Here is a 25,732-nt window from a genome sequence, read left to right on the forward strand (position 1 = left end):
GACCCCCTTCCATTCCTTCTTGATGGCTACTCAGACAGAGGGTGGGGGGCATGGAATAGATATGAGCAACATATCTTGTAGAACAACAGTTACAAAAAAGTGAGTAACCGTTTTTTCTTCTATGTCAATTCCAGTTAGGTGACTCCCAAGCCTTACCTCGGAGGTGGGATCGGAGTCAAGGAATTTCAGACTGGAGAATCCCCCTGCCAAAGGCCCCATCATCACGTGATTGGTGGACGATGGTGTAGTGCGACATGAAGGTGTGCACCAAAGCCCATGTGGCAGCCCTGCAGATTTCCTGGAGGGGCACATGTGCCAGGAAGGTTGCTGACGAGGCCTGAGCCCTCGTGGAGTGAGCCGTGACAACAGGTGAAGAGATCTTTGCTAAGTCATAGCAAGTACGAATACACGCCCTGATCCAGTAGGATATCCGCTGGGAAGAGACCAGCAAACCTTTCATCTGATTCGCTAGAGCGACAAACAACTGGGTTGTTTTGCAGAACGGCTTCATTCGGTCTATATAGAAGGCGAGCGCCCTTCTAACATCCAGCGAATGCAGCTGCTGCTCAAGGAGGGTGGCGTGCGGCTTTGGATAGAAAACCAGCAGGAAAATATCCTGGCTGACATGGAAGCGGGACATGACTTTTGGTAGGAAGGCTGGGTGAGGCCTAAGCTGCACCTTATCCTCATGAAAGATGGTATACGGAGGCCCACATGTGAGGGCTTGTAGTTCAGAAACGTGTCATGCCGAAGTGATGGCAACTAGGAAAGCAACCTTCCAGGAGAGGTGGAGGAGCGAGCATGAAGCTAGCAACTCAAAGGGAGGACCCATAAGATGAGACAGGACTAAACTGAGGTCCCAGGCAAGGACCGGGGGCTTCATCGGAGGATGGATCTTTTCTAGTCCTTTTAGGAAACATCCCACAATAGGGTGTGTAAACCCTGAGCGCCCAGAAACGCCTGGGTGAAATGCCGAAATAGCCGCAAGGTGAACCTTAAGAGAACTGAATGCCAGGCACTGATCTTTCAGGTGCACCAAATAGTCCAGGATGCACAGGATTGAAGCCTGGAGTGGGAGTACCTGCCATTGGGCACACCAGATACAAAGCAAAGTGGAAACGATTTTCTAAGTGGTTCTGGTAGAAGGCTTGCAGCTTTCCAGGAGCACCTGCCTCATGGGTCCGAATAGGCGAGCTCAACTTGGTTCAACCATGGATCCTCCAGGCCATGAGGTGAAGTGACTGAAGGTCCGGGTGGAGGAGGCAACTGTGTTTCTGTGAGATAAGGTTGGAAGTGAGAGGTAGGCGGATCGGTGACCGGATCGATAGGTCCATGAGGGTGGGGTACCAGCACTGGTGAGGCCAAGCTGGGGCCACCAGGATGACATCCATCTTGTCCCAGAGTACCTTGAGAAGCACCTTGTGGACGAGAGGAAATGGCTGAAAGGCATATAGTAGTTGACCGGACCATGGGATCAGGAAGGCATCCGCAATCGAGCCCGGGCTGTGACCCCAGAAAGAGCAAAAGGTTGGGCACTTCCTGTTGACCCGTGTGGTGAACAGGTCAATTTGGGGAAACCCCCAGCCGCGGAAGATGGTGTGGATGATGTCTGGCCGAATCGACCATTCGTGTGTGAGGAACTGCCTGCTCAAGCTGTCCACCAGTACGTTTTGAACATCTGGCAGGTATGAGGCTTGAAGAAGGATGGAGTGGGCTAAACAAAATTCCCATAGAAGGAGAGCTTCCTGGCAGAGAGGAGATGACCAGGCTCCACCTTGCTTGTTTATGTAAAACATGGCAGTGGTATTACAGTAGCCCTGCAAGCAGGACAGGAACGCGTGGCATGAGAGGTGGATTGCCCTGAGCTCTTTGATGTTGATATGTAGAGCCAGTTCCTCTACTTGCCATAGGCCCTGAGTCGTCATACTCCCAAGACGTGCTCCCCAGCCGAGTGCTGACGCATCCGTTACCAATGTCAGAGTGGGCTGGGGGAGGTGGAACGGTACTCCGGTGCTTACCATGCGGGGGTCCAGCCACCATTGTAGGGAATCAAGGGTATGTCCCAGAACGGTCAGCATCATGTCCAGTCTGTCGTGGCCCGGGTAATACATGGACACAAGCCACGACTGCAGGGGCCTGAGCTGCAACCTGGCATGCTGCACCATGTAGGTGCAGGATGCCATGTGGCCCAGCAGCTCGAGGCACTGTCTCGCCATGGTGGTGGGAAAGTTGCAAAGGCCGATGATCACATGCGTGAGGGCTAGATGATGGGCCTCTGCGAGGAACGCTCTCGCCTGGTTTGCATCCAGGACTGCCCCAAATTAACTCTATTGTTCGTTTTGGGGTGAGAACAGACTTGTTGACATTCAGAATAACAGCTAAGCAGTCGAACATGTCCCTGACCAATTGTACCTGTGATTCTACCTGCTGACGAGACCGGCCTCGTATGAGCCAGTCGTCTAGGTACAGGCAAACATGCACATGAAGGAGGCGAAGAAAGGCTGCCACTACTACCATGCATTTGGTACACAGGCCAAATGGAGAGCCATGAACTGATAATGTGTCTTCTCTACTATGAAATGGAGAAAACGTCTGTGAAACAGGTTGATTGAAACGTGAAAATAAGTGTCCTTCATATCGAGGGCGGCATACCAGTCTCCTGAATCCAGGGAGGGGATGATCGTGCTCAAGGAGACCATGCAGAACTTTGAGTTGACGATGTGCTTGTTGAGTTCCCTTAGGTCCAGAATGAGCCATAGACCCCCCCTTTGCCTTGGGAACGAGGAAGTAGCGTAAGTAGAAACCCTTGCCTCTGAGCTCCCAAGGTACCTTCTCCACTGCTCCTAGAGCGAGGAGGGACTGGACCTCCTGAATCAGGAGTTGCTTGTGAGAGGGATACCTGAAGAGGAATGGGCAAGGGGGTGTGGGAGGGCTGGAAGGAGCAGAAGTGGATAGAATAGCCTGCCTCTACCATGCGGAGGACCCACTGGTCTGATGTAATAAGGGATCGTGCACAGTAGAAGCGGAATAGACTGTTCAGGAAGAGAGATAACTTGCTAGGTTATGGACTGGTAATCCGTCCTCATGCGCATCTTCAAAATGGGCGCTTAGGGCCTGGAGCGGGCTTGGACCGTCCCTGGCTCTGTTCAGAGGGAGGACATGATGGTCTGAGCCTGGTGTATCTACTCCTCCTGCAGGAGAAGTCCTGCCTGAGTCTAGTGGGGAAAGATCACTGCTGGGTGAGCTGGGGCTTAAACGGCTTTCTTTGAGTCGCCAGGGTATGCATGCCTAGAGACTTAATTGTGTTCCTTGAATCTTTCAGACTATGCATGGGGGAGGGAGGGGGCAAATGGGTAAAAAGGTATTAGTATCCCCTAGTTGGGGACAAAGTACTTTCTTTCAGACCCTTTGGCCATGGCGGGAATGGAGGCCGGAGTTTGCCGGATTGTTTTGGCATTTGACTGAATGGTCTTTATAACGGGCAGCACCACCCTAGAGGGCCCCTCTGGTGTCAGAATGTCCACCATGGGGTCCTCTTCTTCTATGACCTCCTCCACCTGGAAATTCATGTTTAAGGCCACTTGCCATGGGAGTTCCTGTAGGGCCCGATTGTCCATGGGTGGGGGGATGGATGCGGATGTACCCACCACTGCCTCATCAGGAGAGGATGAGGAGGCGGTGACTGGCAGGGTTGGGTCTGAGACAGCCCCTTGGTCCACTGGTTCAGGTTCCTCCTGGGCCCAGGGTGTAGCCTTCACTGGGGTTTATGCAGGACGACGACTGACGGCTGCCTTGGGAATACAGGACCCAGAACGTGATGGTGGAGGGATGCCTGGAGGGGCGCCCTGGGCTTGGTGGTACACCCAAGGAGTCCAGAACTGCCACTGGGGCTGCCAGCAGGGTGCTGAAGCATCCCGTCTGAGACTGCCCAGATGTGATCGGGCTGCCTCCGATGCTCCCGATGCCCTACCCGACCTGGGAGAGGGTGACTGGGAGCTGGACGGCCAAAGAGGGGCAGTACGCTGTGCTGAGGGGGTTCCACTTCCCCTGATGGGTGGAATGGGTACCATGCAGAGTGATGAGATCCAGACAGTGATCGGCAGTGCCGTTGTGGAGAGTGGTACCGGGAGATCGACCAGCACCGAGATGTTGGACTTCGCCTCGGTGGAGAGCAGCCACGGGAGTGCCACTGCAACTGGTGCTGTGCCGGGGAATGGTGCCGTGCCAGTGGAGAGTGGTGCAGCGAGGGAGAGCAGTTTCACGAACAGTCTCACGGAGAGGTGCGGTGATGCGATGGGGAGCTGTACCGCTGCACGGAACAGTGTCCGTTCAAGCGGTGCCACAAGGTCTCAGACCTTGACCTAGACCTCGAGCAGGACCACGACATGTCAGCAGATGACCACCTCAAGCGGGAGCAGCTCCAAGGATTGAGGCTGTGAGACCAGTGCGGCGAGTCGGACCGACACCACGAGACAGACCGGTGCAGAGCATGGGTGTGGTACCGGGACTCAGAGCAGCACGGTAGTGCTGGTCTGGGGGCAGCCAGCCCAAAGATAGCCAGTTTGCTTCTTGACTGTGCCAAGGCTCAAGATGGTGTAGGTCTCGAGACCAGAGACTTGGGCGCTGTCATATCAATGAGCTTTCTGGAGGCCTCAAAGTTGTTGGGTGTGGAAGGCAGCATGACCTCCTCAACCTACAGCTGCAGGAAGTCCGGCGGTACAGGGCTTCCCGGAGAGGCAGGGGCTCGTGCAGGACGAGGCCTACTGGAAGGTCTGTTGGCCTTATGTCCCTGGTCCGCACCGTGTCCTGCCGGAGGTGCGACTACCGCCTCGGGCCTTTGTGGGGTTTCTCCATGGCCTGCTTCTTACGGGTGGCTGGGGAGTGAGAACAGTGCCGGGGAGAGCGCTTTTGGGCCCCAGGAGACCGCCGGGCGCTAGAGGGCCATGCCGAGTCCTTTTTCAGCGCTGTAGACAGCACCGCTGGAGGCTCAGGGCCAAGTATTGTGGTGGACGGAGAGCAGACTCCATGAGGAGTTGTTTGAGTCTAATGTCCCTCTCCTTTCTAGTGCAAAGTTTAAATGCTTTGCAAATCCTGCACTTATCCACCTGATGGGCCTCTCCCAGACACCAAAGGCAGGAGTCGTGGGAGTTGCCCATGGGCTTAGACTTGCCACAGGAGCTGCAAGGTTTGAAGCCCTGGGACGGCATGCCCCATAGGGCACTCGTTGAAGAGGGAAACCCCTTCAAGCGTTAACGACTATACATAACACTAAAGATAACAAATAACTAACATTTAACTAACAAGAGGGATAAGTAGAGTAGCTAAGGAGTAGTGGAGCACTTGTGAACAAGAGACCACTGTTCCAACAATTGTCACTGGCAGTAAGAAGGAACTGAAGGGGGGGTCAGGCCAGCAGGGTCATATATAGAGCACCTTATCGGCGCCACTCCAGGGGGCTCCACAGCCGGCCCGAGGGGTAGCTGCTAGGGAAAAAAGTTTGTGACATCTATGCACGCAGCACGCGCGCACACCTAACTGGAATAGATATGAGCAAGCACTCGAAGAACCTGTTAACCCTCTAAGTGATAACTGGGAATGCTTAAGTGTAGCAGGATGCTATGGCAAAAGCACCTAATTAGCCCCTGCCCAGTCAGCTCCAATCAAGGGAAGCAGATTGGGGCTGATGGAAAAGGTCTGATGCCAGCCTGAGGATTGGCAACACCTGCTGGCCTGACAAGCCAAGGGCTATAAGGGCTGGGAGGAAGACAGAAGGCTGGGGGCAGCCAGGGAGAAGCCAGTTAGTCAGGGAGGGAACTGGAGGCCTCCTAGCTGAAGGCTGACTCTGCCTGTAAAGGAGGTGACTAATCCTGCAAGCCTTGTAAACAGATAGACACTGGTGATGGGATAACTGTAGGTAAATAAAGACACGGGTGTTGCACAACCCTGAAGCCTCTCTGAGACTTATTGGAGGCAGAAGCGGGCCCCAGATAGAGGGGCGGGTCATGGACCCTGTTACATTAAGTAATTAATATAATTAATACATAATCTATAGATAAGTCTACACATTTAAGTTTAATTATTCACTGCCACACTTTTACATTGTAAGTTAGTATTAATGTGACATCAATAGAGATTATCACGCACTGTCATTCAATGCTATGGTGTTTGTATAGTAGCTCCCTTTCTGAAGTTAATATCCTAACAGTGGAAGGACACAGAAGCATTAAATGTAAAACAGTATTTATACTATCCCTAACCTCATTAGAAAATGTGGACGGTTTCAATCGTTTAAGCAATTATCTACCTATTTGGCCCATGATCCTATATACACCTTTACATGCAGGCTTAACTTTATGCATGTGATGTGAGTAGTCCCAATGGGGACTATCGTCATCTAATGCAAATTGATGTTGCCCCATTGATTTCAACCAGCTGAAAATTTGCCACAGTGAGTTTAAAAGCTGCCCTAACACAAGGAGACTCCAGCTGTAATGGTATTGTATAGCAGCAAAGATACAAAGAAAGTCAATTATAAAGAGGAATGTAAATTCATACCAAACTTTTTAGCACAGCTTGGGTGAGAAGACCATCCTTCTGGAAGACATTGCACTGTTTCTTTAGCATTACCTCCTGGAGTTTGATAGCCGGGAGCACATCTGTACAGCAATTGTTCCCATATTTTGTAGGACACTTTTGTATCAGAGAAGATGCCATTTTCCAAGAGAGGTTTCCTACATTTTTCTACATGAAAATAAGTAGGTTGATTAGAAGGAGGCAACTGACAGAGTATTATGCTTCTCTGTAACTTAAGTATATATGTACATGGGGATTTGTCTGCTTCCTATATTTGCCTACAGTGAGGAGATAACGAGCCCAACGATTTTTCTATCTGGTTACTCTCCTGACATAGTAACAAAAAACCCAATATCAAATAGGTATTTTAAATGTTGAAATTAGAAAGATAATAAAGTCACCTAGTTTGGTGAAGCTAGACAGTGGTGGGGTTCACACAATCTTCTTTCTTGCCAGTCTTAACTATTCTCTTTATTCTGTTCCAGATCACTACTGAAACTGCAGTGCACACAGTGAGTCCTGAGAATTGGAGAAATTACTCACCTTCCAAGCTATAAGACTCTCTCCCAGTGAGTAAAATAGGAGCACTTGCAAAGACATAGTGAGAGTTCTCTCCCAGCAGCAAATAAAGGTCACCAGGAAGGGAACTGATGACCATCAGCAGATCATAAGCAGATGAGAGCACAAGGAGAGCAAGAAAGAGTTCAGTGTTTTTACAATTTATTTTATGAGGCACAGATGTTCTCCCCACTCCTCCATAACCTCAGAACTTGATATTACTGTGTGTAACTCTGGAACCTGACATTACTGCAGTCAGCCATTTTGTATGTCCAGCCACTGCTAGCTGAAAACCAAATACCACATAGCTATAAATAATCTTAGGGCTTTGAGAGGCGAGCCCAAACAGCTGTATGTTTGCAGTTACTGCTAATGAGAATGGGAGGAGGGGACAGAGTTAATGTACCATGAGAATGGAAGGAATGTTTGAACAGTCCTTGGTTTTAAGCGCCCCTACGTATAAATTTTAATGATATGACTAGAGATACACAAAATGCTTTGTTAAGAGATAAATGAGTATGTTGCTTAAATTAGGAGAATTGGTGACCCATTGGGGTTACTGTGGTGACCCACTACAAGTCGCGATGAGTTATGTGCTTAGTTTAAGTTAGCTATAAAAGATTAGGCAAAAGGATACACTTTGGAGCAATCCAACGAAGCTTTTCTTTGGGCAAAGAGCTGGCACCTAAACTCCCTAATGGCTGGATGGAAGGAGGGCGCACGTAATTCTAGTTGTTGATTATTCAAAACCATCTCAGACTTTGGGTAAATATAAATGTGTAGGATGCTCTGAACCTACTGCTAGAGCACTTTTTTGTGTGCGCGTGAAAGCTAATAAAGTAGTTTTAGGTTAAAGCATTCTTGTTTGTACCAATCATTTATCAGACAGAAGAGCTGTGTCTCGATTGATTTATTCCTGACACTGCCTGAAGAGAAACAGTCAAGTTACCACTGCTTTGGGTTCTGAAAACCCCGGGTAACACCCTAAATACTCTCTGAGATGCTCTTACTGTCTGAGGAAGCAGCCAACCAGTCACCTGCAGGCAACTCCTACTGATGCCAAAGTGTAGCTTTCACTTTGTTTAACCCCTGCTGATGAGCCAGGAAATTTCTGTATTGGGGGAGGGTTTCCACCTGTAAGAGGCAAAATTACTGAAGATGAGGGGAGGCAATGTGAACTAAAATCTGACTGAAATTGGTCATTTGCTCATCATGGAGGATGGAAGGGGAATCCAGTACCACTTGAATAAAAATAATAATGAAAACACAAACACTGAAAATATAAAATAAATAGGGATGTTCTGAACAGAAGAACAGCCATAGTGGGTCAGAATAAAGATCCATCTAGCCCAGTATCCTGTCTTCTGACAGTGGCCAATGCCAGGTGCTTCAGAAGGTTAATCAGAACAGGTAATCATCAAGTGATCCATCCCTGTCGCCCATTCCCAGTTTCCGGCAAACTGGGACTGGAGACACCATCCCTGCCCATCCTAGCTAAGAGCCCTTGATGGACCTATCCTCTATGAATTTATCTGCTTTCACAAAAAGGCAATATTGCTGGGTTTGGTACCAATTTTCAGAGAGAGAGAGAGAGAGAGAGAGAGGGGTAAAAAAAAAAACTGTCAATATCCAGTTCCACTTCCTAATTTTTCCCTAATTTATGGTTTCATTACTACACCCTCTTGGTGAAATCCATTAGTGTCCACAGGAAACAAAAAAGGCCAATGAAATTGACTTACGATAACACTTTGGTGCTGGCGACCATCCTGTTGCTGTGCATGTTATCCTTGCATCTTGACTCCCAGATTCAGTTGTATAGCCAGCCACGCAGGTGTAGGAAATCTTTTTCTCTTTACTCATTGGAAAATAATAACTTTTGAAACTATAATAATACTGAGCTATCTTCCCATTTTCTATGAGTGGCAAATCACAAGGCTTATCTACAAAAGATTTAATTATGTTTTGTTCATTACAAATTTATCCCATGCATATAACAGTGCTTTCTGGATTAATTTGAAATTAATTGGCTTGGCTGAATGCTCTGTAGGTACCTAGGGTTCATACATGAGGTCCAATTCTGCAACCGTTTACCCTTTAAACTTATACTTGACTTGCCTAGTTGTTAGTAATTATACTGAAAACCAAAGACATTTCTTTTCATCTTGTCCTATACTACAAGAAATGGGCAGATTCAGTGAAACTAAAAAGGTAATATATTTAGAAAGGGGATGTCAAAATTTATGGCCTAAGGGATGGATTCAACCCTTGATCTATTTATGTTGCATGCTAGACACATTCAGATGGTCTAGAACCTCAGTTTTCATCTAAAAAGAGAGTTCTAGGTCTTATGGTTGTAATAAATCTAACACCCAGAACCTGCCCCCCCTCAAAACTCCTCCTCCCCACCTAAGGCTCTGGGAGGGAGTTTGGGTGTGGGAGGAGGTCTGGGGTAGGGGATTGGGATACAGGCTCTGGAAGGGAGAGACCAAAATTGCTGGAGTCCCAGGGGCCACATTGGGGAGGTTCTCCGGCCACAGATGGCCTGGGGGCCAGGAGTTTGAGACCCCTGACCTAAGGGCTTGTCTACACTGGCAAGTTTTTTCGATGAAACTAATGCCAACAAGGGGAAATCAACAAAAGCAAAGTCGCCAAAGCATGTCTACATTTGTTCCCTCTGTCGACAGATCGTGTCCACATTCAAAGGGCACCTTTGTCAAGAGTGAGAGCAATGGACTGTGGGTATGTACCCCACAGTGCCTAGTGACACCATCCATCGCTAGGTGTCCTGAGATGTGCAAAATGTACTATCATGCACCGCTTTGTATCCCACCCCTCCAAAGGTCTCTGGCTTTCTTTCACGCCATTTTTCCAACTGTCATTCTTTTGTAGTGCGTGTCAGCATCTGCAATGAGAGAGGATGGATCCTGCACTTCTCTCCTATGCGCTGTTAGCTGTCGTGAGGACATCGCACATGGCAGCACAGTTACTTGCAAAGTTAACAGAGGATGAATTGCAGGCACCCAAGTGAGATATGGATGGCAGCAACTTATCAGTGCTTTGTGCATTCACAGAGCAGCTGCATATGGCAGAGCATTGCTTTTGGGCTAGGAAAACAAGCACTGATTGGTGGGATTGCATTGTCATGCAGATGTGGGATGACGACCAGTGGGTACAGAACTTTAGGATGCATAAAGCAACCTCATGGAGCTATGAGCTGAGCTGGCCCCCGACCTGTGGCACAAGGACACCAGATTGAGAGTTGCCCTTTCGGTAGAGAAGTGTGTTGCAATCGCTGTGTGGAAGCTGGTGAATCCAGACTGCTACCGGTCAGTCGCAAATCAATTTTGAGTAGGAAAGTGCACTGTTGGGGCTTTATTACTCCAAATGTACAGGGCAATAAATTGCATCCTGCTGCATAGGACCATGACTCTGGGAAATGTGCATGACATAGTGGATGGCTTTGCAGAAATGGGTTTCCCTAACTGTTGCGGGGCGATTGATGGCGCGCACATTCTAATTTTAGTGCCAGACCACCTTGCCTCTGAATACATTAATAGAAAGTGATACTTCTCCATGGTGTTGCAGGAGCTTGTGGATCACCAGGGGCTTTTCACGTACATCAGTGCAGGCTGGTCTGGAAAGGTGCATGATGCATGCATTTCAGGAACAGTGGCCTGTACAGAAAGCTGCAGGTAGGGACTTTCTTTCCAGGCCACAAGTTCACAGTGGGGGAATGTGGAAATACCCATAGTAATTCTCCAAGATCCAGCTTACCCCTTACAAGCTCTGGATCATAAAATCTTATACAGGACACCTGTCAGCAGCAAGGAGCGTTTAACAACAAGCTGAGCAGGTGCCGCATGGTAGTTGAATGTGCCTTTGCCCATTTGAAAGCTCGCTGGAGGTGTCTCAATGGCAGGCTAGACTTTACCGAGGAGAATATTCTCCTGGTCATAGCCACCTGCTGCACTTTGCATAATCTGTGGGAATCGAAGGGTGAAATGTTTGCTCAGGTGTGGAGCACTGAGGCAGAGCGCTTGGCTGCACAGTTTGAACAGCCAGATGCTAGGGCTGTCAGAGGAGCCCAGAGGACTGCTATTAACATCAGAGAGGGTTTGAGGAACCACTTTGACAACGAGGGGCAGTAACACATATCTGCTTTGAAGTTGCTTCCCTGTTGCATCCATGTACAATTTTGGGGCCCAAGTTCCGTGCAACACAATGCTTCCGAAGCCTGTACCTGAGAGTGAATTGATTGCTGTACACGCTTTTGTAGAACACAGAATAAAAACGCTGTACCACTAAATACTTTCGCCTTTATTTATTGTTAAAAAGTGTAAAACCTCACAACTGTGTGTCGCTCCAGCTATCATTGTGCAAGCTGTAAGAGAGGGGTGGAGTGATGGGGAAACTCAGGAGTGCTGTGGAGTGAAAAGGAATGTGTGGGCATAGAAGGGGGTGCGGTTGGCAAAGAATTGTGCATCTGCTGCAGAGGTGCTGGAACTCGGATCTGCTCAGTCTACAGCTGTATCAATGATTTGAGCATCTCCGTCTGATCCTCCATAACTTTTACCATCCACTTCGTCGCTTGCAGAGCAAAAGCAGCAGTCTCTTCTCTGTCCTGCCTTTTGGCTTCCCAGCACTATTTCCGTGCCCTGGCCTGTCTCTCATCACGCGGCAGCACCTAGCAGAACATCTCTTCTTTGCTGCGCCTAGGATTTTTTCTTATCTGTCGCAGCCGGTCTGCGGGGGTACGTGGTGAGTTCTTCAAGGGCTGTGCTGAACAGAAGAGGGATTGTTATATTCCAACAAACGATTGAAACGTTTTAGTAAAAAGGGGATTTTGCTAGTAGAAATCACTTTCTCTCTGAGACTCGAGGCAGGCCCACAGCTCCACAAGCACCCCGATCATGGTGAGTTTCGGGAGTTGTGGGGGGGAGGGCAGTTGTGCATATGGACAAAAAGGTCTCAGCTTGCAGGGAACTCATTCTAAAATTATCCCACAATTTTTCACAGGTGGCCCACCTGCTGGCTGACAACTCGCTAATGAGGGTGACTAGGGAAACCAGGGCTCAGTTTCTGAATGCTTGCGGCTTTCATCCCAGTCTATATGCAGCTCAGCTTTGTGCCACGTTGGTCCCAGCTCCAGTGACTGCTAAATGGCATGGTACAGTTTCCTACAATGGGGGACCTAACGAGACTGCATTCCCTTGGAATCTGAGGTAGAGGATTAACAAGTACCTCTTGGAAACTTTCCAGAACCTCTCTCTAGAGGATTCCCTGCAGGTCTCGATGTCCATTGACACCCTGCTTGGCCATGCAGATTAGCTACACCACTACCTGCCTCCAAGTTTTCGATTTCCTACACAAGCCACAGCAACTTACCTGGAGTCTCATCGGCTTCCTGGTCACCATTGAGCACTTCTGGAGTGGAGAAAAGTTCCTGGCTCCTTGCCCCACCAGGCGACCCCTCTGGGAGCACCTTAACCTCTTCTAGCTCAACTTCTTCATCCTGAATTTCAGCCTCCAGGTTACCCCCTCTTTCTGCTGCCTGCAAAGTATCCACGGGGCAATCGGCAACGGAGGCTATCCACCGAGGATAGCATTCAGCTCTTTATAGAGGCAGTAGGTCTTCGGTGCACCATGAAGCGATGGTTTGCCTCCCCGCGCTTTGTGGTACGCCTGCCTCAGCTCCTTTATCTTCGCTCTGCACTGCTGCGTGTCCCAATCACAGCCCTTATCGCATAAGCCTCAAGACATTTGCCCATACGTGTCCCGATTCCTACAGGTCACTCGCAGCTGCGACTGAACAGACTCCTCTCCCCATATACTGATCAGATCCAACAACTCAGTGGTGGTCCAAGAGGGAGCGCGTTTGGGGTAATAGCCACCCATGCTCACCCAGGAAGCTCCTCTGGGAAGCCAGCAAACAGGAAATGAGTTTTAAAAGTCCCAGGGCCTGCAAAGGGGAGTGGGTTGGCTGCAGGGCAGCGGAGTTCAAACCGCTGACCAGAGCGGCAGCAGGGGAATTGTGGGATACTTTCTGGAGGCCAATAAAATTGGGGGGAAAACTGTGGTGTCTACACTGGCTGTTTGTCGACAATAAAGGGAGGGGAAAAGAAAAGTCTCTCACAGCGTTTTTTTTTGCAAAAACTAGGGTTTTTTCTTTTGTTTTTTTAAAACAGTGACCTTGCAGTGCGTATGGCACTGCTGTTTTGTTGCAAAAAGGCAGTTTTTGTTGACAAAACTTGCAAGTGTAAACAAGCCCTAACTGTGACATCAGCGGGAAATTTCTGGGGACTGGAGAACTGAATCCTAAGTTATATTCCAGACCACGGTCTATCACTTAACATGGAATGTGGCCTTCTGCCCCAAGCAAGTTTGGCACCCCTGCATTTTTTTTTGTTAGAACAAAGGAAAGTAACTACTACTTACTAGTAACTATTATTGACATCAGGCTTGATTAATACTTATTGAATTAACATATTGCTGTACGAAACAAAAGACAGTTACTTACCTTCTCGTAACTCTTGTTCTTCGAGATGTGTTGTTCACGTCCATTCCACATTAGGTGTGCGCGCACTGCGTGCACAAGCGTCGGAAACTTTCCCTTAGCAGCTCCCATCGGGTCGGCGGGGGGCCCCCGAGTGGTGCCACTGTGCAGTGCATAGATACCTCTGCTGGCTCGACCCCCTCCGGGTCCTTATTCTCAGCAACTCCGACAGAGGGGTAGGAGGGTGGGTGGTGGAATGGACGCGAACAACACATCTTGAAGAGCAACAGTTACGAGAAGGTAAGTAACCGTCTTTTCTTCTTCGAATGCTTGTTCACGTCCATTCCACATTAGGTGAATCACAAAAACTTACCTCTGGAGGAGGGTAGGAGTCACAGAACAACTGATCGGAGAATAGCTCTGCCAACTGCCGCGTCCTCTCTGGCCTGCTGGTTGACCGCGTAGTGGGTCGTGAAGGTGTGCACTGAGGACCAGGTGGCTGCTCTGCACATCTCCTGGATCGGGACCTGCACCAGGAAAGCCATGGAAGTTGCTTGCACCCTGGTCAACCTGGCCGTTGTAGTTGGAAACTGAGGCAGGGAGGTAACCGCTTGCTGGATAGCCCAGAATCGGGATACTGGAAGGCTTACTCGGGCTTGCACCGCGTCCATGACCGCCCCTATGAATTCCACTCTCTGCATGGGCACGGGAGTGGACTTGGGGATGTTGACCAGGAGCCCCAGCTCGTGGAACAATCTCAGGGTCACCTCCATGTGGCCCTGCACTTCCGTTTCAGATCGACCCACCAAGAGTCGGTCATCAAGGTACGGGTAAACCCAGATCCTCTGCCTCCGTAAGAAGGCCACCACTACCGCCATGCATTTCGTGAACACCTGTGGGGCCGCGGCTAGACCAAACGGGAGAACCGCAAACTGCTAATGTTCTTGGCCCATGGTGAAGCGCAGGAACCACCGATGTGCTGGGTTGATGGCGATATGAAAGTATGCGTCCTTCATGTCGAGGGCAGCATACCAGCCCCCCCGGATCCAGGGAAGGGAGGATGGTGCCCAGAGACACCACGAGGAACCGGGCCTTGACCAGGAACTTATTGAGTCCGTGCAGGTCTAAAATGGGACGAAGGCTCCCTTTGGCCTTGGGGATGAGGAAGTACCAGGAGTAGAAACCTTTCCCCTTTAGGCCGTGTGGCACCGCCTCTATCGCCCCTGCCTCTAGCAGCAAGCGAACCATCTTCTCTAGGAGATGCTTGTGAGAGGGGTCCCTGAAGAGGGACGGGGAAGTGGGCTGGGAGGGAGGCAGGGAGGGAAGGAAGAGAATTGCAGTGAGTACCCGTTCCGTACCGTGCGTAAGACCCAACGGTCCGACATAATGCTGGAACATGAACGGGAGAAACGGGACAGGCGGTTCAGGAAACAAAGGGACGGATCCGGTGACTGGTCTGGTACGCTGTCCCTGAGCACACCTTCAAAAGCCTGGCTTAGTGCCTGGCTGGGATTTGTGCTGACCTTGGTTCTGACCTGGCGCATTATTGTTATCATTGCGCTGTCGCCTGTTATCCCTGCCTCGCCTACGGTAAGGCTCATGCCTATGGCGAGGCTGGTACTGGCGTTGAGGGGGAGGCTGCAGCTTAAAGGACTTCCTTTGGGCCGCCAGGGTGTGCATACCCAGCGACTTAAGCGTAAGCCTCAAGGACTTGAGGGCATGCAGCCTCGCTTCGGTCTGTTCTGAAAAGAGCCCGGACCCTTCAAAAGGGAGGTCCTTAAGCATATTCTGGACCTCAGGCAGCAAGCCTGACTCCTGAAGCCACACCGAGCGCCTCATGACCACCCCTGACACGATTGTTCTAGCCGCCGCATCTGCCAAATCCAGGGAGGCCTGGAGAGAGGTCTTGGCTACTGCCTTGTCCTCGTCCACCAGAGCCGTAAACTTCTGTTGGGAACCTTGCAGGAGGTTGTCCTTAAACTTCCCCACTGCCACCCAGTAGTTAAAATTATGCCTGTTGAGGATGGACTGCTGGTTAGCAATCCTCAACTGAAGGCCCTGTGAGGAGTACACCTTTCTGCCAAAAAGATCCAGGCATTTTGCCTCCTTAGCCTTAGGGGCCGGGGCCTGTTGTCCATGGTGCTCCCTTTCATTCACCACCAAGACCACCAGGGAGCATGGACTTGGATGGCAGAAGAAGAATTTGTAGCCCTTTGACGGGGCAAGGTATTTGCGCTCCACACCTTTGGCCGTTGGAGCACTAGAGGCCGGGATCTGCCATATAGTCTTATAATTCGATTGGATGGTCTTAATGAGCAGAAACCTTATTCTAGATGGACCTTCGGGGCTCAAAATGTCCACCATGGGGTCCTTCTGCTCAACCATCCCCACGGTCTGCAACCCCAAGTTCTGGGCGACCCTACGCAGTAGCTCCTGGTGGGCTCTGTGGTCTATCGGTGGAGGGCCGGATACTGCTGTACCCGCCACCGCCTCATCCGGGGATGACGAGGAGGTTAGCAGCTGCTCAACGCCCTCTGGCTGGTCCTCCTGCTTCCCCTCTCCCATGGGAGGGGCCTCCAGCTCAGGCCGGTGCGGGAGACCTTGGGGTGGCACCGGACTCGGTGCTGGTTTATCCTGGGGGGATGCTGGAGGCCTGGATATTGTAGCTTCCGGCACAGTCAGGCATCGGTGCAGGAACCGGGACAGCTGCACCGAGTTGCTTGCCCTGGACAGGGCCCCTTGGCGCTGTTGATAGGCCCAAGGAGTCCAGAAGAGCCAATGACCTGGAGGCCCCCACTGGGGATGCCAACTCGTCTGAGGGTCCCTGCTGTCTGGAGCACGGTATAAGCAACCGTAATAGCTGGAGTCTGTGCCGGACTGTGGCAACACCGACTGCAAAGGCCACAGCGATGCCGACGATCTGTGCTGGCGGGAGATCGACGAGCGGCTTCTAACCCAATGGGAGCGGGACCGGTACCAATATCCCCAGGACCGGGACCGGGATCCGGACTGGGATCGGCGCCAGCACTAGTGGGACTGGGATCGGCATCTGAGGGAGTCCTCTGGCGAGGGCCGTCTTGACTTCTCCAGTGCCGGTCTCTTGAGTGGTGCTGGAGAGCGTTGTGCCCCTTCCGTGGATAACTGGGAGTCCGTGGATGCGGAGCTCGACCGGGACCAACTCCAGGAGCGATTCCAGGACGGTGTCCTCGAATGGCACACCATTGCCGGCTTACCCCTCGACAGCACTCGTGGCATGGGTGGCAGAGGATTCTCCCTGTATGGGAGGTGGCTCGCCCCTGACAGCTCAATGAGGTCCTTCACCGCCTCAAAGGTGCCAAGCGTGGAGGGCTGATCCATTATGTCCTCGAGCCCACCGTCCGCACTGAGGTCACTTAGGCTTGGACTCGGTGGGACTTGGGGTGCCAGAGCCACCGTGGCCGGGACAGCGGCCTTCCCACTCTTATCGGTGCTCAGGGCCTTGGAAGGCGCTGGCCTCTTATACTGGGAATGTCCGTACCTTCCTTCCGGCTGCGCCGTGGGTCGCACTGGGGAGGACGAGCAGTGCCGGGGCCTAGTCTGGTGCTCTGGGACCGACAGCATTTGGTGTTTAGCCACTGCTGGGTCTCTCGACGACTCTGGAGCACTATGCACCGAGGAAGCCGGAGCCGACGTCAGGTGCTCTGGGCCCAGTGGCTGCAATGTGGCCTCCATCAACAACTGCTTCAAACAAAAGTCTCTTTCTTTCTTTGTTCTTCGCTGGAACGCCTTGCAAATCTTACTCTGCTCAGTTTGATGCTCTTCCCCCAGGCAACGTAGACACGAGTCGTGGGGGTCACTAACTGGCATAGGCTTGCGGCACGTGGTACAAGCCTTAAACCCGTGGGCCTGCGGCATGCCCCGCAGCCCGGGGCAGGTGCTGGAAGCCTCCAAGCACCTAATCACTTAAGTGTCCACAACAAAGGTATGCTAACTAACTGATAACAGCTATCTAACTCTGAGAAACGCTAAGGGACTGCTCTCATACGAGAGAGAGGTTGTTCCAATTCCACCATGGATGGCAAGAAGGAACAGGAGGGGGTTGGGCCAGCAGGGGTATATATGCACGGCGCAGTGGGGCCACTCAGGGGGCCCCCCACCGACGGGAGCCACTAAGGGGAAAAGTTTCCGACACTCATGCAAGTGGCATGCGCACATCTAATGTGGAATGGACGTGAACAAGCACTTGAAGAAGAAACTTGAAATACCTGCATTCCTAATTCCTTTTGACAGGTGTAACAAGAGACGGTAAGAGGGGGCACTTTAATTCAAAGAGGTCCTACCAAGAGAGCAGTCTGTAAACCAATCCGCACTCTGGAAGCTACATGGCAGGAATTTATAGACTGACCGCATGTAACTTTCTTACAGTGGAAAAACTAAAAATATAGACAAGAGTAGATTGGTCCAGTTAGAAGTGACACAGCCTGCAGAAAAAAAAAAAAAGGGTAAGGGAGGTGGATATCAGTGGCTTGTCATATTATCTAGTGATGGGAATAGTTAGAAATCTTGGCTTCTAGAAAATAAGGGTGAAGGAAGCAGTATCCCATGCTGGAGGGACCAGGAACATGAGATGCAGAGCATTATCTTAGGTCATATTCGCTACAGACTAGCATTTGATTCCCTAGTGCTTTTTTACTTTTATAAGTCTGCATACCTTCAACCATTGCAATTTATATGATTGGTCTACAAATAAAATGGAACTAAAGTCTGTTTCTTTAACTGCTGCAGAATGAGCTCAAAGGAAGTGGTTCCAGAAATAATAAAATGGGATGTTCATATGTTACTGTCTGAACCTTTTCCCAGAGGTGCTATATCTGTGTCAATTTCAAGGTTCAACACAGCAACAGCTCACTCTTCATAGCAAGTGTTCAATCAAGAATATTAGAAATCCAAACCCCACTAGCAAAAATATATCCCCATTAATAAAACCATTTATCAAATTAAAGTGACTACATAAAGCACTTTCCTAAGAGCAATATGTAAACTATATATTCTAGATTATCATATTCTTTTATAAATAAATGAATGCCTCAGTACTTTTACCTTCTGCAGAAGTTTCTCCTGAATCAACCAAAATTATGAGAAAAATCCAGCTTTTAAATGCCATATTCAGTGTTGTCTCTAACAATAGTTTTCACCATTCTGTGAACACTAGTAGCTAACTCAGTATTTCTTTTGAAAATTCAGTTAATTATTTACAAAAAGGTATTTGGAGTAAGTTTTGTAAGACACAAAAAAGGTATTTCAAAGCACTGCCTGATTTTTATTCCTTAAATGGAATGACTAGACCTGAAGTAGCTCTATTTTAATAAAGAAGTTCAACAGCAGTGAGGCATAATGAGAAAAACGCTGAAAATGGTAGCTGCTTTCTCTATAAAATAAATGAACTTTGGCAAATGGTAAAATAGATTAATTGGAAACAAGTAGCCATAAATGCTGGGAATTTTCAGGCCCCCTGGTTTAAAGGCCATTTTCCTGTTATCAATTTATTTACTTTAGTTGATAGCTTGTCTAGTTTTCTCTTCTATTTCTATCCCTAACTGGCTACATTCTACTAGTTTGTTTGCGCTGCTAGGCCCGGGGAGGGGGTTGGGGGGAGAACGGTCATACCCTTTGTCTAGTAGACAAACAAAAACTTTGTTGCATGATCAGACTGTTTTATGAATTCCCCGGCTTTAACGGACAGGATAATCCCATCTTTTGGTTTTACAAGTTCCAGCAGAAGACATATTCATATTCTGACCTACATGCACACTCTCTTAGAAGTTGTAAGCAAAGACACAACTGATAAATTAAGCTAAAGACATAGTTTCTGAGATACTAGAACAATTGCTACCAGTTGATTCAATAATATACTGCAAGTATTTTAACAAGGGCTTCTGTCATAAATATAAAGGGAAGGGTAAACCCCTTTGAAATCCCTCCTGGCCAGGGGAAAGCTCCTCTCACCTGTAAAGGGTTAAGAAGCTAAAGGTAACCTCGCTGGCACCTGACCAAAATGACCAATGAGGAGACAAGATACTTTCAAAAGCTGGGAGGAGGGAGAGAAACAAAGGGTCTGTGTGTCTGTCTATATGCTGGTTTCTGCCGGGGATAGACCAGGAATGGAGTCTTAGAACTTTTAGTAAGTAATCTAGCTAGGTATGTGTTAGATTATGATTTCTTTAAATGGCTGAGAAAAGAATTGTGCTGAATAGAATAACTATTTCTGTCTGTGTATCTTTTTTGTAACTTAAGGTTTTGCCTAGAGGGGTTCTCTATATTTTTGAATCTAATTACCCTGTAGGATATCTACCATCCTGATTTTACAGGGGGGGATTTCTTTATTTCTATTTACTTCTATTTTTTATTAAGTCTTCTTGTAAAAAACTGAATGCTTTTTCATTGTTCTCAGATCCAAGGGTTTGGGTCTGTGGTCACCTATGCAAATTGGTGAGGCTTTTTATCCAACATTTCCCAGGAAAGGGGGGGTGCAAGTGTTGGGAGGATTGTTCATTGTTCTTAAGATCCAAGGGTCTGGGTCTGTAGTCACCTAGGCAAATTGGTGAGGCTTTTTACCAAACCTTGTCCAGGAAGTGGGGTGCAAGGTTTTGGGAAGTATTTTGGGGGGAAAGACGCGTCCAAACAGCTCTTCCCCAGTAACCAGTATTAGTTTGGTGGTGGTAGCGGCCAGTCCAAGGACAACGGGTGGAATATTTTGTACCTTGGGGAAGTTTTGACCTAAGCTGGTAAAGATAAGCTTAGGAGGTTTTTCATGCAGGTCCCCACATCTGTACCCTAGAGTTCAGAGTGGGGGAGGAACCTTGACAGCTTCCATAAAATTTTCTTCTTCAGCCTGTAGAACTTCATGAACCAGGGGTTCAGGTTCCTGTAGAAGAGAGGCAACAAACTGGATGATCTGTTTAGATAGCTTCCCCATTTAAATAAAAATACTCTTCTATAATCAAACAAGGAGACACCACAGCAGTTAGACATTTTATTAAAAGCCCTTTGCTAGAAATGTTTATACTTTTCACTGAAAGAAAAAAAAACACAGAGTACCATATATGGATACTAAAGCAGGTAGCCCATCGATGGTGAGCCCTTACCTGGCAGCTGGTGCAATTGGAGAGTTTCCAATGCTCTTCAGAAATAATTATGAGCCCCAGGAGATATTTTCTGGTAAATATCAGTTAGCAGTACCCAAGAGACAGCAATTCCCTTATAGACAAGAAAAATCATCCCAAATCTTCCCTTCAAAGAAATTATAAAATTTTAAACAAGGAGCTCCCAAGAGTCCCCTCCTGCATATCACCAATTTTATTATATTACATGAGTGCCTCTGAAGAAAGATTAAGAACAATTAAAACCAAAAATCAAGAAATCCTGTCTCCACCTATGTGCTGGAGGTATGGTGGTGTTGGTAGGGTTACTTTTGTCGTTAAGTTCTCGGTGGTTAGCATGTTTTAGTTTCACAAGACAGTTCATTGGCTACATTGAAAATAACTGAAAATTATTAGTAGACACAACCATGTCACATTACTCTGCATTTATAGTGCAATAACACATGAAGGCCTCAACCCAGTTGGACCCCACTGTGCTAGGCACCATTAAACATATAAGTAATAGTCCTTTCACCAAAGAGCTTAATATGAAATGTTACAGTATTGAATTATCAGTTCCTATAGTTATCTCTGCACTAGATGATTTGCAAACTTCTTCTGAGTTTTGTTGTGTAAATTCCAAAACAATGTAGGCATTATTGCCAACATTACAACCTCCACAGTTCCAGGCATTTCCTTTATTTAGCTAAGGACATCACATGGTTTTATTTAGGACTCTGTATATGCAGAAATATAAACAAGATCTCAATTGATGGACACATGAGGTACAGACCAAGGGCTAACTCCTCAGAACTGTGTTAATTTGCCCCAAGGATCTTGCCATCACTCAATAGTGACATTGTTACACATGTTTCTGAATGATACAAATGCATCAGACACAAGGACAGATTGCATATTGAGAAAGCCTTTTGGGGCACAAAGCCCAGAGCTTATGTTTTTAATACACCTGTGATGGCTTATGTAAGTATACAAAAAAATACAGTGCATGACCTGAGGGTGCAACTTAAGAGTTGAGTTCTGGGTAACTATAAACAGGAAGTATAGACGGGGATTTTCTTTACCTTTGTTACAGCAGGCTTCTGCAATTTTGAAAACAGGATTGAACAAACGTGGCCAAATACAAGAAACGCTAGATTGAACTATATTGATAGATATATATAGATAGATCTATATTGAACACTTTCTGGTTTCCCCTACACTTTCAAGAATGTAGCATGTTGTTTCAGGTATATTGGTTTGGAGTTGCTAAAGTTGTGTCGAGACTGGGGAACTTTGGGAAATATTGACATTTGGGCTTTTAACAAGTTATAGGAGAGATTCTCAAACTGGGGGGCTGGCTCCCGGGGAGGGGCATGGAATACATTCTGGGGTCATGAGAAGCTTTAGGGGGGGAAAAGAACCATGTACTGTGTACATTTTACCACAGCAACGAATACCTAGCAAAGCTGATCCCTCCAGACCTTTCAGGGCCTCAGATGGCGCTGTGCATTTGACTTTACACGGCACTGTGCATTTTGATGGATTTCTGTTAAACTTTGCATAGCATTATACAAAGTATTGCCATCTATATGTTAATCCGTTTGCTATGACTCAATGTGCACATTTAATTGCAAGCATGGACCACAATCATAATTTTGCTTTTACTCTTCTCACAATGGATCCTTGGCTCATTCATGAGACAAGGAAAAGAAAAAGTGAAAAACGAAGCTGAAACTGATTCAAGTGAAGTGCTGCCACCACATATATTGGTATATGTACTTGTGTGGCAGGGTGTGTGTGTGTGTAAATTACTACAGACACAAAGAAGGGGGAGAATGAGCAAATAAATTTGAGAATCACTGAGTTAGAGTAATAGAGTTTAAGGCCAGACCATCTGACCTCTTGTATTTCACAGGCCGCCAACACCACCCAGCACGCTAAACCTAGCAACCAAAATTAGATCCAAATATTATAGCCCACAGAAGTCTAGACCATTTGTCACTGGGAGAGAATAGGAGGATGCACCAATACCATAGGCCCCTGCAATGGCAGGGAAATGACAGATATACCCACATAATCCTGGCAAGAGGCCTACGCGCACATACTGCAGAATGTAAAAACCCACCAAGATTACAGCAAATTTGACCTGGGGGAAAATTCCTTCCCAACATACATCTTAAAGTTTCTGCATCTGACTATCTTCTTTGTCTCCTTTCCTCCTCAGGTCACTTCTTGTGCTAACTCAGTAGCCAGTCTTCTCTTCCCAGACCCAATTCCTAGGAGGTCCCAGCCCCCGCAACTACCACTGAAACTCCACTTTCGCTGTTCACTGCTCCAATATTTGCTAGTGACTGGCTTTTAAACCTAGCCAAACTAGGGCAGTACTGCCCTCCTCTTACAGGATGTTCAGAAAGCACTGAGTTATGCCACACACCTGCAGCAAGCCACTCACAAATCAAGACCACATTCAGAACACAAAATCATTCTTCTCTCAGGGCATATGCCCACAGAAACTTCACTGCTAGCTGCTTGTTTTGGCAAGACTAGCCCCATATAAGATCATATAAGACATGAATGGGTTATTTGCTAGCATCCAATAGTCTGACATAACAGGAATCATCTAGCAGACATTGTTTTTAAAAAGGTCACTAAAAATTGTAGTGAAAGCACTGGGCACATTTTCAAAGTGATTACTCCTTAGAAGTTTTCTCAAGGTTTGTAATTAGGGGTTTAGAGACTGGAAAACTTTGAGTGCTTGACCTTCAGGACTTTGTTTAAAAACCTGTCCAGTGTATTGCATGTATCTGAAGCACAGCCACTTGAAGTTCAACTTTGCCTGATGATTTAGTGACCAGAAAGACAGTCTTCCTTTGGCTTTCACTTTATGATGCACCTAGGTTCTCTTTATCACTTGAGAGGCGGTTTTGGACATTGCCAATAAGACTATCTAAATAATTGGTTTCAGAAAGCCAGCCCTCAATGGAATGATTCTGAGAAAGAAAATTTCTCCATCCTCCAAATAGACTCCCTATGCAGTTTTTGTTGGTTTCTTTTTAATGCTTTCTGTGCTGTTCCTTAGACTTGTTTCAGAAAGATGTGGGTAAGAAGCAGGAAAGAAGAAACATTTAAGGGAGATGCTATGGAGGGCTGCTGGAGGGATGTATCCATGTTCACTGCTGGTTGAACAGGAAGAGTCCTGGCCCCTGTCAGTAACTGATGGCCCAGGAAGAAAGGGTCTAATTAGAGATAAGGATTGTGAGGTTTATGTATCTATCCTCATAACACTCCCCTGTACTATTATCCTTATTTTACAGACAGGGAACTGAAGCACAGATTTAGTGATTTGCCCAGGGTACCTGTAATGGAATGAAAATTGAAATTTGGGTCTCCAACAGCTCAAGGTAGTCCTCTAATCACTGGACCATCCTTCCTCTCATGTATACCATCTCTGCAGGCTGACTTGCACACTAATATTTAGTCCTCATTGCCAAATGGACATCCAAAACACATTCAGCCTTTGTGAGAAACTGCATGTTAAATTGCTGCCTTGTTTTTTGGTGTTTTTTTTTTTTTAATAAGATTACAGCTGCATAAAAACAGTATATTTGAAATAGTAAAGCAAGGAAAACACCCAAGAGCTTCAAAGCAGTTCAGTATTTTATTGTACAATTGCTTTAGGCATTAGTACAAAGTAGCATTAAAAAAAATGTACATAATACAAAATATAAAATAAAATGCCAATTTGAGAGTAAATTTGCATCTTTAAGTAATCGCTTTTGACACTAATTTGTTTTCCCCCTAAAAAGCATTTAACCATTTTGAATTCACACACACACTTTCAAAGATAGTATCTACATTTTAGTGGTAAGCAGTACCAAGTGTATCCATTACCATTCGAATAGCTTGCAGAGGATCTACAATTTCTTGCATGTTATCTTTCCTTAAAACCCAGTCTGGTTTAATTCTGAAAAAAGAATTGCTTGAAATTAGACAACAGTATATTTTCACAAGAAAAAAAAAGCAGGTTAATTTAGAATTCTTACCTTGAAACTACTTTTGTTCGTACAGGAGTTACTGGAACAAAGAAACTCCCACTCATGGATGTGTGCATCTTGTGTTTGGAAAGAGTTCTTTCAGCATCCATTTTGTGTTTACGAGCTGTAAGTTTGTACAAGCTATGAATACGAGAAGCAGCTCTAGATGTGCTTCGGATGTCCTAAGAAATACAAATTTCACACAATCAATACTCAAAAGGCAATTGAATAGGAAGTTAATAAATAATAGAAAACTACTCAATTTGCTCAATAGTCTACATTTTCATAGAACATGCAGCACTTCTCCCCATGAACACACACTGAAATGTAATTTGAAAGCAACAGACTGTTAATTTCTGTAGGCATTTCAACATCCTGATGGCATTAGACATTTGAACGATCAGTGACACTGGAAGATACACAAGTAGCTTTATAACCAGATATTTCCAACTAAACTATTTCCAGAAAGTAATTTTATGCCTTGAATACAGTTTGTCTAATGATGGTTCCAAAGATACAGCAAACATTAACTAATTCATTTGCAGCTGCACCAGTGGAAGTGCTAGATTGGACAAGGACACAGGTGGATACCAGCAATATTACCACTGAGTAACGTAGAGCTGGTCTGAAGAGATTTAAAATGACATGTGGATAAACAGCTGGTGGCAATTTGTATCTGAAGCCTTACCTACACTAACACTTGCAGTGTTGCTACCACCAATTGGGCTACACTGATGGGCATCATTTTAGAAATACAGCTAGTGTACACACAGTTTATTTGTCTGCCACGAACCAGGAAACAATGGTGCATGCCAACATGAAGTCTCACAAACCAACTGTACGGTAAGTAGAATTTGAGAACATCGATAAGTCTTACTGGATTGGAATGGAGAGCAAGGGCAAAGACAATATTTACAAAGTGTCATCAAGAAAAAGAAAGTACCAGTGGATAATTG

General features: G+C 47.2%; 2 protein-coding genes across 2 annotated transcripts in view; both read right to left on the bottom strand.

The window, feature by feature from the left end:
• The window catches only part of LOC144269570 (coagulation factor XIII B chain-like), a 41,312-nt gene extending 22,545 nt beyond the window's left edge, over positions 1-18,767 (bottom strand). The window contains exons 1-3 of the mRNA XM_077825352.1: positions 18,704-18,767; positions 8,871-9,071; positions 6,556-6,741 (exon numbers count right to left, since the gene is read on the bottom strand). Coding sequence (XP_077681478.1) covers positions 6,556-6,741; positions 8,871-9,071; positions 18,704-18,767 — 451 coding nt within the window. The remainder of the gene's footprint in view (positions 1-6,555; positions 6,742-8,870; positions 9,072-18,703) is intronic.
• Positions 18,768-24,403: 5,636 nt separating this feature from the next.
• The window catches only part of ASPM (assembly factor for spindle microtubules), a 37,191-nt gene continuing 35,862 nt past the window's right edge, over positions 24,404-25,732 (bottom strand). Inside the window, exons 27-28 of the mRNA XM_077824918.1 lie at positions 24,786-24,958; positions 24,404-24,706 (exon numbers count right to left, since the gene is read on the bottom strand). Of these exons, the coding sequence (XP_077681044.1) occupies positions 24,601-24,706; positions 24,786-24,958 (279 nt within the window). The 3' untranslated portion in view covers positions 24,404-24,600. The remainder of the gene's footprint in view (positions 24,707-24,785; positions 24,959-25,732) is intronic.

The sequence above is a fragment of the Eretmochelys imbricata genome, chromosome 8 (genome assembly GCF_965152235.1).
Source record: "Eretmochelys imbricata isolate rEreImb1 chromosome 8, rEreImb1.hap1, whole genome shotgun sequence".
In the NCBI taxonomy this organism is placed as follows: Eukaryota; Metazoa; Chordata; order Testudines; family Cheloniidae; genus Eretmochelys; species Eretmochelys imbricata.